Source organism: Capra hircus, chromosome 18, assembly GCF_001704415.2.
Source record: "Capra hircus breed San Clemente chromosome 18, ASM170441v1, whole genome shotgun sequence".
Classification (NCBI taxonomy): Eukaryota; Metazoa; Chordata; class Mammalia; order Artiodactyla; family Bovidae; genus Capra; species Capra hircus.
In genome coordinates this window covers 36,233,794-36,248,345 of record NC_030825.1, presented here as the reverse complement: position 1 = coordinate 36,248,345, position 14,552 = coordinate 36,233,794, and the positions used below count along the sequence as shown (strand labels likewise).

Below are 14,552 nucleotides of genomic sequence, written 5' to 3'. Positions count from 1 at the left end.
TGGGGTTTTCAGATATTCATATGTTTGAAGGCCTTCCTGAGTTAGTCACATTAACTCAGAACAGTGGAACTTTCTATCTCTATAGAATCTTCAAGAATATCAACGTTTTTACTAAGCGCCAGTCCATATAGTGTAAGACATGTTAAAGAATAATATTTTTATGTAAGAAAAAGAATCTAATAACAAGTAATGAGATTAGATAATTCAGACTATCCCTCCTGTTGAAGATATCTAAAAAGTGGGATGATATATATATCCTTAAAAGCATTAAAGAGCTAACAAGTTAAAGAGAAACTTCTAGGCCAAAATCTAGAAAACAGCAAGAACTCTTATAGATGAGTCTAGCACTTAAAGTCATTTTTTCTCTAAGGAGATTTAGGATAAAAGGTATAAAATCATAGTCCAGGAGCCATCCAAGGTAAAGAGTATGAGAAACCACCCCCTAACCACCCGCCCAACATTAAGATGGGAACCTAAGCAGGAAACAATTTTCAGAATAAAGGTAAACTGGAAATAAACTAGCCATTGTACAGTGGTAATCCAGGTTTGTATTATCTGGGTGATCCAGGGAACCTCAAGTTTTGAGCATGGATTAAGATGATCCCAGATTGATAGTCCCCTAGCCAACTGGTAAAAGCAAATGAAAGTCTGATCGGGAAAAGATACCTTCACGTAAGACTTTAAACCATTCCTACAAATAGTTTTAAAAATACAATATCCAGCAAGTAGCCAAAGGAAACAAAAAAGGAAATAAGCGAGAATGAGTAGGAAGAAACAGACAACACAGGCACACAAAAATTGGAATAGATGCAGCCTATACAATGGCTATTTTTACTATGTTTAAAGATATAAAACATCTGGGAAATTTCTGCTTATAAAAAGTGGCCCAGCAGATTTGAAAAAGAACCAAATCAAATTTATAAAACTGAAAATAAAACTAGTGAAATTAAGAATCCAGCAAATAAGCTTAACAGCAGATTAGACACAGCTGAAAAGAATGAATTTAAAGTATGGGTCAGAAGGAATTATCCAGAATGTAGATTAAAAAAAAAAAAGATGAATTACATGAAGAATAAGAGGCAAAAAGGACAATGTAAAAGTCTCTGACATATATTTACTTAATCAAGAGTTATAGAGGGACAAGAAAGAAAAAACAGGACACATTATTTTTGAAGCACTCTGCAGAAATAATGAGACAGAATGTACCAATTCAAGTGCAATAAATACCAAACAAGATAAATAAAAAGAAATTCACACATCATAGTGAAATCACAAAAACATCAAACACAATCGGAAAATCTTAAAAGCAACCAGAAGAAGAAAACATTATCCTTGCAGAAGTGACAAATTTCTAGCTAACTTCTCAAAAGCAACCATTAAAGACAGACTACAATGGAATACCTTCACTATTTTGAAAGAAATAACTGCCAACATAGAAATTTATACCCAACCAAAATACCCTTTAAGAATGATAGTGAGATAGGGGCATTTTCAGACAATCAAAAACAAAGAATTCATTACCAGTAGACATACACTAAAGAAAATTCTAAAAGATGTACTATGAACTACAGGAAAATTATCTCAGAAGGGAAGTCTAGGATTAAAAAAAGAAGAAATAAGGAGCAAAACAAAGTAGTAAATATATGGATAAGCTTAAATAAACACTGACTTTATAAAAATAGTATCTAGTGAGTTTTTAAAAATATAATTAAAATCCATAATAACTATACATTAATCAGAAGGGATTAAAAGGAATAAAGTACTTTAAGCTTTTTGAATTTTCCAAGAGAAGTGTTAAGGTGTTGATTAACTTTGAAGTTGAACAAGTTAAGGACTCATATTATAATTTGGGGCATAATAATATCAGAAGTACATAAAGAGTGTATAACTTATAAATTAGCAGAAAGAAAAAATTGGTGATTAAAAACATAATAAATCCAAAAGAAGGCAAGAAAGGTAAAAGAAACAAGTAATAGTTAGCCAATACAAAAAGTCAAGAATAAAGGAAGTCAGACTATACTCTCCTCAACTAGAAAAACCTCAGACGTCACTAAGCATCCAGGGCAACCCTTTATGAAAGCAGAAAAGAATTCACTGTGTAGCACCCCCGGAGGGAGACATCTCCCTCCATCTTCTCTCAAATCCCATCATATCTAGATTTCTCTGACTAGCATGGAGAAAAATACTGTAAGCAAAATATTTACCATCTTCCTGGGTATTCTCACTTGGCATCTCCCTTCTTGCCACTTCCTGCATCTAAAAAGAAAGGTTTTTAGAAGAGCGTCAGTGGGCATTCAGACATGAGTTTAACTTGAACAGAGAGGGGGTAGGGTTCAGAATACTTCCCTGTTAGTAAGCAGGTCCATCCTTGCAAACTAGGGACCCAAATAAAAAAACTAAATAAAATTGGGGGGAAAAATTCTTTAAACTAGCCACAATGCAAAGAGTTTCTAGAGTTGTTTTGAAGCAGATAAAGAGATGCCTTGCAAAGACAAAATACTCTTTAGATAGCAAAGAACACACCAAATGGTGAGATACTCTATTTTCTCTATTTTTGATAATTCAGCATAGAATTTAGATGGTACCACCTTTCCAAATTTATTTCTGTTTAAAGAACTCACATATTTATATTACCTCTGGTAAAGCTGAGCATCAAGCATAGGAGCTACTGGGACTTTTAATAGGCTGAAAATTAATCTAAGGCATAATTAAGCAAGGATTTATACAAAGTAGAAAGCCATTCCAGTTCAGTTAGTTGCTCAGTCGTGTCCAGCTCTTTGTGACCCCACGGATTGCAGCATGCCAGGCTTCCCTGTCCATCACCAACTCCCGAAGCTGACTCAAAACTCATATCCATCGAGTCAGTGATGCCATCCAACCATCTCATCCTCTGTCGTCCCCTGTCGTCCCCTTCTCCTCCGCCTTCAGTCTTTCCCAGCATCAGGGTCTTTTCCAGTGAGTCAGTTCTTCGCATCAGGTGGCCATAGTATTGGAGCTTCAGCTTCAGCATCAGGCCTTCCAATGAATATTCATTCAGGACTGATTTCCTTTAGGACTGACTGGTTGAATCTCCTTGCAGTCCAAGAGACTCTCAAGAGTCTTCTCCAACACCACAGTTCAAAAGCATCAATTCTTTGATTGCTCACCTTTCTTTATAGTCCAACTCTCACATCCATACATGACTACTGGAAAAAACCATAGCTTTGACTAGATGGACATTACTTGTTGGCAAAGTAATGTCTCTGCTTTTTAATATGCTGTCTAGGTTGGTCATAGCTTTTCTTCCAAGGAGTAAGCGTCTTTTAATTTCATGGCTGCAGTCACCATCTGCAGTGATTTTGGAGCCCCCAAAAATAAAGTCTGACACTGTTTCCACTGTTTCCCCATCTATTTCCCATGAAGTGATGGGACCAGATGCCATGATCTTAGTTTTCTGAATGTTGAGTTTTAAGCCAACTTTTTCACTCTCCTCTTTCACTTTCAAGAGGCTCTTTAGTTCTTCTTCACTTTCTGCCATAAGGGTGGTGTCATCTGCCTATGTGAGGTTATTGATATTTCTCCCAGTGATCTTGATTCCAGCTTGTGCTTCATCCATCCCAGCACTTCACATGATGTACTCTGCATATAAGTTAAATAAGCAGGGTGACAATATATAGCCTTGATGTACTCCTTTTCCTATTTGGAACCAGTCTGTTGTTCCATGTCCAGTTCTAACTGTTGCTTCTTGACCTGCATACAGATTTCTCAAGAGGCAGGTCAGGTATCTCATATTCCCATCTCTTGAAGAATTTTCCACAGTTTGTTGTGACCCACACAGTCAAAGGCTTTGGCATAGTCAATAAAACAGAAATAGATGTTTTTCTGGAACTTTCTTGGTTTTTCGATGATCCAACAGATGTTGGCAATTTGATCTCTGGTTCCTCTGCCTTTTCTAAATCCAGTTTGAACATCTAGAAGTTCATGGTTCATGTACTGTTGAAGCCTAGCTTGGAGAATTTTGAGCATTACTTTGCTAGCATGTGAGATGACTGCAATTGTGTGGTAGTTTGAGCATTCTTTGGCATTGCCATTCTTTGGGATTGGAATGAAAACTGAACTTTTCCAGTCCTGTGGCCACTGCTGAGTTTTCCAAATTTGCTGGCATATTGAGTGCAGCACTTTCAAAGCATCATCTTTTAGGATTTGAAATAGCTCAACTGGAATTCTGTCACCTCCACTAGCTTTGTTCATAGTGATAACTCCTAAGACCCACTTGACTTCACATTCCACGATGTCTGGCTTTTAGGTGAGTGATCACACCATCATGATTATCTTGGTCATGAAGATCTTTTTTGTACAGTTCTTCCGTGTATTCTTGCCAACTCTTCTTAATATTTTCTGCTTCTGTTAGGTCCATACATTCTGTCCATTATTGTGCCCATCTTTGCATGAAATGTTCCCCTGGTAGCTCTAATTTTCTTGGAAGAGATCGCTAGTCTTTCCCATTCTGTTGTTTTCCTCTATTTCTTTGCATTGATCACTGAGGAAGGCTTTCTTATTCTCCCTGCTATTCTTTGGAACTCTGCATTCAAATGGGTATATCTTTCCTTTTCTCCTTTGCCTTTAACTTCTCTTCTTTTCATAGCTATTTGTAAGACCTCCTCAGACAACCATTTTGCCTTTTTGCATTTCTTTATCTTGGGGATGGTCTTGATCACTGCCTCTTATACAATGTCATGAACTTCCATAGTTCTTCAGGCATTCTATCAGATCTAATCCCCTGAATCTATTTGTCACTTCCACTGTATAATTGTAAGGGATTTGACTTAGGTCATACCTGAATGGTCTGGTGGTTTTCCCTACTTTCTTCAATTTAAGTCTGAATTTGGCAGTAAGGAATTCATGATCTGAGCCACAGTTAGCTCCCGGTCTTGTTTTTGTTGACTATATAGAGCTTCTCCATCTTTGGCTGCAAAGAATATAATCAATCTGATTATGGTATTGACCATCTGTGGATGTCCATGTGTACAGTCTTCTCTTTTGTTGTTGGAAGAGGGTGTTTCTTATGACCAGTGCATTCTCTTGGCAAAACTCTGTCAGCCTTTGACCTGCTTCGTTTTGTTCTCCAAGGCCAAATTTGCCTGTTACTCCAGGTATCTCTTGACTTCCTACTTTTGCATCTAGAGTTTGCTTTTTAAAAAACCATCTTCAAGTATTCAGTATCTTTTTGGTAGTTATGCAGAGAAAGAAATCCTACTTCCTGTTTCTTAAACTAAGAGTACATAAAGCAGGCTATTTATTCAATTTCCTTTTTTCCTCTCACTTCAAGAAGTTATTTCAAAGTTTTGGGTTTCTTTTAAATATAAAAAGTGTTATTTAATGTTAACTGTAAATTAGAGTAAGGCTTTCCTAATGGCTCAGCAGTAAAGAACCTGCCTGCCAATGCAGGAGACACAGGTTTGATTCCTGGGTTGTGAAGGTCCCCTGGAGGAAGAAGTGGCAAGACAGAGGAGCTGTCAGGCTACAGTCCCTGAAGTCACAAATAGAGTATACTTTTGTCTCCATTTCTTTAAAACAATACCAAGTTTTTTAAAAAATGGTAATTGAAGTAGTTTCTAAATTACCCAAGGAGAATCTCTAAAAACAAAGAAACCAACTAAATGCTAATCTGTCCTTTTATAAAATGAAGGCATTATAACAGTTCAACCTGAAAGGAAATCTTACTATCTTTTTCCTTGTATATAGTGTTGATTATCCAAATTGTGAATTAATCAGTCTTTCCTTCTTTTCTTTCTCCTTCTGGATATTTTCAGCAAATTTACTACTCAATAACTTATCAAAGAAAATGCAAACAAAAGAAGTTGAATATAAAGTCATCGATTCTGCTTCCTGCATCATATTCATTCATATAAATAAGTAATGGACTCCCACCAATTTTTTCTCTAAGAACTTTTAAAATTCTTCCCCCATCTTGTATGATCTCTGCCTCTTCATTGAGCAAGAGGCAGTGTTAGGAGAGCCATCCCTGAGATGTTAAGAGGCCAGTAATTAAAAGGCTAAGAAGTAGAAAATGTAAAGAAGCCAAGTAACAGGAAATGGAGACACTGGGAGAGAGGAGAAAACTGAAAACCAGCCCAAATCTGTAACAGCTGTATCCCTCTGAGTGCCCAAATGCCTGGCATACAATGTGTTGAAGTTATATGTACACTTGATCAGGTACTAGGCGAGAGGGAAAGGGGAGACTAAAATTAATGGAGAAGGCTCTTTGCATCCTGTCTTGTGCTTTCCTTTTCCTGTGTCTAACGTGCCTTCATCAAAAAAGTGTCTTAAGTCAGACAAAGGCAAATGTCATATAACATCACTTACATGTGGAATCTTAGAAAAGAAGTACAAATGAACTTATTTACAAGACAGAGTCACACTACTTAGTGTGTATATGTCAATTCCAATCTCCCAATTTATCCCTCCCCTCCTTTCCCCCTTGGTAACCCTAAAATTGTTTTTTACATCTGTGACTCTGTCTTGTAAATAAGAGGGCTTCCCTGTTAGCTCAGTTGGTAAAGAATTCACCTGTAATGCAGAAGACCCTGGTTCAATTCCTGGGTTGGGAAGATCTGCTGGAGAAGGGATAGGCTATCCACTCCAGTATTCTTGGGCTTCCCTTGTGGCTCGGCTGGTAAAGAGTCTGCCTGCAATGCAGGAGACCTGGGTTTGATCCCTGGGTTGGGAAGATCACCTGGAGAAGGGAAAGGATACCCACTCCAGTATTCTGGCCTAGAGAATTCCAAGGACTATATAGTCCATGGGGTCAAAAAGAGCAGGACATGACTGGGTGACTTTCACTTTATACCAAAGGGAACCCTATTTGACACTCTATAATGACCTATATGGGAAAAAAATCTGAAAAAGAGTAGATATATGTATATATGTAACTGATTCACTTTGCTGTACAGCAGAAACTAACAACATTATAAATCAACTACACTCCACCTCCTACACTGCTGGTGGGAATGTAAATTGAAACAGCTGCTATAAAGAACAGTATGGAGATTCCTTAAAAAAAAAAAAAAAAAAACTAGGAATAAAACTACTATATGATCCAGAAATCCTACTACTGGGCATATACCCTGAGAAAATCATAACTGAAAAAGACACATGTACCTCAATGTTTATAGCAGCACTATTTACAGTAGCTAGGACATTGGAAGCAATCTACATGTCTATCAACAGATGAAAGGATAAATAAGATGTGGTACATATATACAATGGAATATTGCTCAGCCATAAAAAAGAACAAATTTGAGTCTGTTCTATGAGGTACATGAAACCAGAGCCTGTTATACAGAGTGAAGCAAGCAGAAAAACAAATATCATATATTAACACATATATATGGAATCTAGAAAAATGGTATTGATAAACCTATTTGCAGGGAAGGAATGGAGACTCAGATATAGAGAATGGACTTGTGAACATAGTGGGGAAAGGAGAGAGTGGGACAAAGAGAGAAAGTAGCATTGACATATATACATTACCATGTGTAAAACAGATAGCTGGTAAGAAGTTGCTGTGTAACACAGGAAGCCCAACCTGGCACTTTGTGATGACCTAAAGGGGTGGAGTGAGGGGAGGGGAGGGAGGCTCAAGAGGGAGGTGATATATGTATAATTATGGTTGATTTGCGTTGCTGTACAACAGAGACTAACACAACATTGTAAAGCAATTTTCCCCAAATAAAAATTTTTTAAAAGAGAGAAAAAATATTTAAAGTCCTCTTAGACCTTCATGAATAACTGAGAATCTACTGGATTATTAGCATTGATCATTGACTAGTCAATAGATCCAGCAGGAGGGTGAATACATTACCTGTGTTCCCAATAGGAAAGGGTCTAATTTCTGATCTGGTATAACACTGCCCTGGGTTGCAGAAGTACTTGTTAGGGAGTCCTTTATTTCCCGGTTAGGGAAGGGAATAAAAAGTCCTTTGTTTGAGTCTGTGTTAAAAGAAAAGGCATACAATAAAGCACTGACAGACTTTAAAGGCAACATGTCTTATGGAAAGATACTACAAGTCACAAGATTGAGAGTACTATGTCACCACTTGGAAACAATGTGAATTTGGGCAAACTGCTAAACCTCTCTCAATCCCTTCACTTGTAAAACAGTGATGATAAAATCTAAATTTTCCATCTCTGAGTCAAGGTAAGGTTAAAATAAGATAATGCATATGAAAGGTTTCATAAATTATGAAATGCTCAAGAAAAATTAAAAAGTCAAATGTTTTTGCACACTTCTGAAATGAACATACAATAAACTTTGACATCAGTTCAACAATCTCCAGCTACAGGGGGAGATGGCTGGAAATAGACTCCTGAGATCAGGCATCTCCAGGGCTTTAATCAGCAGTCTGCAGTGATTCATCATTTCAAATCAGCTTCATCATTTCTTTTTTAAAATTTTGTTTGTCTATTTAAGCTGTGCTGGGTCTTCTTTGCCGTGAGGGCTTTTTTTCTCTAGCTGTGGTGAGCAGGGGCTACTCTCTAGTCATGGTGCACAGGCTTCTTATTGCAGTGACTTCTCTTGTTGCAGAGTACTGGCTCTAGGGCAGGTTGGCTTCAGTAGTTGCAGCATGCAGGCTCAGTAGTTGCCGCTCCTGGGCTCTAGAGCACAGGCTCAGTAGTTGTGGCGTATGGACTTAGCTGCTCCATGGCATGTGGGATCTTCCCAGATTAGGAATCAAACTCAAGTCTCCTGCATTGGCAGGTGGATTCTTTACCACTGAGCCACCAGGGAAGCCCCAGCTTCATCATTTCTAATCAGCTTCTTTCCACCTTGATTTCCTCATTTATAGAGAGAAAAAGACTAATCAAGACCTATTTCATAGAGAAGAATACCAAAGCTTTAGGTCTCCTAGTTTGTTTGTTTTTTTTGCCTATTATTAGAGAAACAACTTTAAAAATAGAGAGGAAAAGCCAGTGAAAACTATAGCCTACTCCTGGCCACCTCAAAAGGAGCTAGTTAAGATTTCTATTAAATTGTAACACTTGTACAAAAGGTTTTGCAGATCCTTGATCAAAACATTAATTGCAGAATTCTGGGATTTGGAGTCTTCTGGGGGACTCATTAATAAAAATTAGAGATTTTTGTTTAGAGAGGCTTTTTTCTTTAGTAGGATTGTATGTAAGAATTAAGATATTAATAGTTTCAAACATTTGTGCCTTAGTCAAACAATGTGCTTTTTACCTAGTTTCCATGTACAGGCTCTGGCAGTAGAAAGATACCATAAGGCAGGGCAACTGAGAACCCAGAATGAGAATAAAGCCAGCCTTTCTAAAATCCAGCCCCTCAGTCCATTTGCGGTTCTAAAATGCTTCTTACTTCTGAGTTGCCTTCTGGGAATGAAACGTCATGCTATTTCAGTACAAAATGTCCTTCTATCCTTGTACTTGACATAATTTTATTTCTCAAAGTGACATAAGCTCTCAAAGTTTATGTTCTTTGGTTCCTTTGCAATTGCAACACAGAAAAAAAAGGGGGGGGACAAAAATTGCTGTTTTAAAATCTGATTCTTAGTGGGAAATTAGAACGGTTAGTAAGCTGTGACTTTGGGTTCAGGGCTCCTTTTACCCCTTTCCTACAGAACAACACAAACTTCCCAGGTATCCAAGACCCTGTTTCATCTTGGTTTTCCTATCTTTCTAATGCTCTTTTCTAGATTCACAGGTTTTTGTTTTGTTTTTTTTTAACTGAACCTACATCTTGGTTCAAACAAATCTCCTGAGGTCCCAACTCTTTGCTGAATGCTATCATAACTTCTCTCTGGTTTTAGCTATCAATCAAATCTGGATGACCCTAAGTCTAAATCTCTTAACTCTTATCTGTCTTGTCATGTCCAGACTTAAGGTTTTTGAACTGCCCCCCAAAAGAGTGCTCTATAGACAACTGAAAAGTCAGTATTTTCTCTCTTTTTTCTTTTTGCTGTGCTGCGTGGCTTGTGGGATCTTAATTCCCCGACCAGGGACTGAACCTGGGCACTGGCAGTGAAAGTGCTGAGTCCTAACCAAAGGACCACTAGGGAAATCCCAAATATTTTCTTTTTAAAAAATGTATTTTATTGAATTTGTTACACTACTGTTTCTGTTTCGTCTTTGTGTCCGAGAGGCATGTGGGATCTTAGCTCCCCCACCAAGGATCAAACCCCAAAACCCAGCATTGGAAGGCAGTGTCTTAACCACCGGACTAACAGGGAAGTACCCTAAATATTTTCTAAATTAAACTCATAATCTTACTTCCAGGCCTACTTCTGATGATGTCCCACCTCCAACCCTAATCCTCATTTTAATACTGGCATTACTATTCACCTAATCCTTCAAAATAGAAACTTGTTCTTTGACTTTCTCTCACTTATCTCAAATGTCAATTATCAAATTCTATAGAATTACTTTTTTTGGAGGGGGAAATCTTTAACTGAGGTATATTGTACATGCCATATAAGTCATCATTTTACAGTATGCAATTCAGTGATTTTCAGTGCATTCATAAGTTGTACAACCATCACCACCTTATACTTTCATCACCCCAAAAGAGGCCAAATTAACTGTGACTCTTAATTCTCTCTTCTTCATCAGTCCCTAGCAAACATCAAATAGGATTTGCCTATTCTGGACATTTCATGAAAATGGAATAATACAATATTTAACCTTTTATATCTAGTTTCTGTCAATTAGTATGATATTCTCAGGACACTGTAGCATGTATCAGTACTTCAATCCTTTTTAGGCTGAAAAATATGCCTTATATGGATATGCCGTTATTTTGTTTCTCCATTCATGAGTTGATAGATTTTTTGGCTATTATGAATAATGCTGCTTTCATTCCTGCACAAATCTTTGTGTGGACATATGTTTTCATGTCTCTTGGGTATATATCTAGAAGTGGAATTGGTGGGTTAAATGGTAACTCTAACTTTTTGAGGAACTTCCAAATTGTTTTCCAAGGAAGCTATATCATTTTATTTTCCCACCAGAAATGTATGAGGGTTCCAATTTCTCCACATCGTTGTTGTTACCTGTTGTCTGTCCTTTTGATTCTAGCCATCCTAGTGATGTGAAATGTTATCCTTGTGGTTTTTACTTTCATTTCCCTTATGGCTAGTGATATTGAACATCTTTCATGTGCTTGTTGGCTAGTTGCATATCTTCTTTGGAGAAACGTTCGTTCAGTCTTTCGCCCATTTTCTAAATTGGTTGTTTGCCTTTCTGTTGTTGATTTTTTATAAGAGTCTACATCAGTTCAGTTCAGTTTAGTCGTTCAGTAGTGTCCGACTCTTTGCGACCCCATGAATCGCAGCATGCCAGGCCTCCCTGTCCATCACCAACTCCTGGAGTTCACTCAGAGTCGCGTCCATTGAGTCAGTGATGCCATCCAGCCATCTCATCCTCTGTCATCCCCTTCTCCTGACCCCAATCCCTCCCAGCATCAAAGTCTTCTCCAATGAGCCAACTCTTCACATGAGGTGGACAAAGTACTGGAGCTTCAGCTTTAGCATCATTCCTTCCAAAGAAATCCCAGGGTTAATCTCCTTTAGAATGGACTGGTTGGATCTCCTTGCAGTCCAAGGGACTCTCAAGAGTCTTCTCCAACACCACAGTTCAAAAGCATCAATTCTTCGGCGCTCAACCTTCTTCACAGTCCAACTCTCACATTCATACATGACTACTGGAGAAACCATAGCCTTGACTAGATGGACCTTAGTCAGCAAAGTAATGTCTCTGCTTTTGAATATGCTATCTAGGTTGGTCATAACTTTTCTTCCAAGGAGTAAGCATCTTTTAATTTCATGGCTGCGGTCACCATCTGCAGTGATTTTGGAGCCCCCCAAAATAAAGTCTGACACTGTTTCCACTGTTTCCCCATCTATTTCCCATGAAGTGATGGGACCAGATGCCATGATCTTCGTTTTCTGAATGTTGAGCTTTAAGCCAACTTTTTCACTCTCCTCTTTCACTTTCATCAAGAGGCTTTTTAGTTCCTCTTCACTTTCTGCCATAAGGGTGGTGTCATCTGCATATCCGAGGTTATTGATATTTCTCCCGGCAATCTTGATTCCAGCCTGTGTTTCTTCCAGTCCAGCATTTCTCATGATGTACTCTGCATATAAGTTAAATAAGCAGGGTGACAATATACAGCCTTGACGTACTCCTTTTCCTATTTGGAACCAGTCTGTTGTTCCATGTCCAGTTCTAACTGTTGCTTCCTGACCTGCATACAGATTTCTCAAGAGGCAGGTCAGGTGGTCTGGTATTCCCATCTCTCTCAGAATTTTCCACAGTTTATTGTGAGATATATATATATATATATATATATATATATATATATATATATATAATGGATATCAGACCCTTGTCAAACATATGATTTGCAAATATTTTCTCCTATTATGTGGGTTGCTTTACTTTTTTAAAAAATTAATTATTATTTTGGTCATACAATGCAGCATTTTGGATTTTAGCTCCCCCACCAGGGATTGAACCCATCCCCCAAGCAGTGAAAGCACGGAGTCCTAACCACTGGACTGCCAAGGAATTTCCTAGTTTTTTTACCTTCTTGATAGTGTCCTTTGAAGTACAAAGTTTTTTATTTATTTGACTGTATGGAGTCTGAGTTGCAGCACATGGGCTCTTTCAGTTCTGGCATTTGGGATCTTTTTTTTTAGGAGTAGCATGCGGGATCTAGTTCCCTGACCAGGGCCCCTGCATTGGGAGTGCTGAGTCTTAGCCACTGGACCACCAAGGAAGTCCCAGTTCTCAAGGATTTAATTAATCTGTACCTCCTCATTTGTATTCACACTATTATTGTCCTATGTCAGGACAGGTCCTTATTATCTCCCACTTGGACTGCTGTCTTTAGTTGCTGCCTATCTAACTAAATCAATCGAATTATTGCTCTAAATTATACATTTAATCATGCTTACCACCTAAAACATCTTTGTCACCCATTTTCAAGAGAATAGAATGAAAATGTTTCATAAAGAGACCGCTTGCAACTTGGCTTTAATCAAGCACCTTAGCTCCAGTCACGTGCATGCATGCATGCCAAGACGCTTCAGTCGTGTTCAACTCTCTGCGACCCAATGGACTGTATCCTGCCAGGCTCCTTTGTCCATGGGATTCTGCAGGCAAGAATACTGGAGTGAGTTGCCATTTTCTTCTCCAGGGGATCTTCCCTATTCAGGGACCAAACTCACATCTCTTATGTTTCCTGCACTGGCAGGCAGGTTCTTTTCCATTAGCACCACCTGAGAAGCCCCCAGTCACAAGCTGAGTCACAAGCTGAGTCAATTTCCTAATCTGTCACATCTGTTTTTTCTACTTCTGTTTTCTATGCATTGAATGCCCAACTATGCCCAATGAATTTTATTTGAATGCCCAACTTAAATGTATCCTTTTGGGGAAGGCTTTACCCAGGTCAACTGCTAGTGTCTCTCCCTCACAGTTCTTTACCTCTGCCAAAGTAGAACTCATGTCTCAGCCTGACTTGTAACCTAATCAGCTAAGATAAATCTCTCTGGTGTGGGAGTAGCTGAAGCTCTGACATTGTTGTGTCATTTCCTAATATGCCTAGCCTCTAACACAGGAATTTTCCAGTAGATAGACACCTGTTTGCTGAATTGCTCTAACATGCATCGCACCAGAGAATGCCAGTTGCCCCTCACTATATCCTTTTTCATCTGTTAGAATCCCCAGTTACAGCCCTAGATTGCCAACATCCAGATTTCTATATGAGAGAGAAATGAATTTCTGTCACAAAACCTTTCCCCATTTGCTCCTAGTACACTCTGAGCCTCTACAGCATACGCCCATCTACATCAGTGTTTCTCAAACTCAACATTCTCATAAACCCTGAGACTATCAATTTAGTTTGAGAAATTTCAGTTTAAGAAACTCAGTGTGTGAAAAGATATTTTAAAAAGCAGATTATATTAGGTGACAGTTTGGCAATTTCTTACAAAACTAAAAACTTGGTATTTACCCAAAGGAGTTGAAAGCTTATGTCCATACAAACACCTGCATATAGATGTTTATAGCAACTTTTTGCATAATTGCCAAAACCTGGGAGCAATCAAGATGGTCTTCAGTAGGTGAGTGGATAAATAATCCAGATAATAATAATAGAATATTCAGTTCAGTTCAGTCACTCAGTTGTGTCTGACTCTTTGCGACCCCATGGACCACAGCACCATTAAGCCCTAAAAAGAAAGCCACAAAAAGATATGGAGGAAACCACTGCATATCACTAAGCAGACAAAGCCAATCTGAAAAGGCTACATATGGTATGACTCCAATTATATGAAATTCTGGAAAAGGCAAAACTGTGGTGACAGGTGAAAATGGCAGTGAGAAGCATCTTGCACCTGTCTCCCCCCTAGACAACAACTGCACTGGCAGAATTCTCTTGATATAACTATTTTAGAATTCTGGAGTCTACTGAAGGCTTGCAACTTCTGAGGGAAGGCATGGAAGGTAAATTAGGATTAATTTTGGTTAATTTCAGTTCTTAGCAAAGTCGCTAAGGC

General features: G+C 38.3%; 1 protein-coding gene across 1 annotated transcript in view; it reads right to left on the bottom strand.

The window, feature by feature from the left end:
• Nucleotides 1-14,552, bottom strand: part of LRRC36 (leucine rich repeat containing 36) — a 42,619-nt gene that overhangs the window by 15,428 nt on the left and 12,639 nt on the right. The window contains exons 3-4 of the mRNA XM_018062145.1: nt 7,844-7,971; nt 2,205-2,256 (exon numbers count right to left, since the gene is read on the bottom strand). Coding sequence (XP_017917634.1) covers nt 2,205-2,256; nt 7,844-7,971 — 180 coding nt within the window. The remainder of the gene's footprint in view (nt 1-2,204; nt 2,257-7,843; nt 7,972-14,552) is intronic.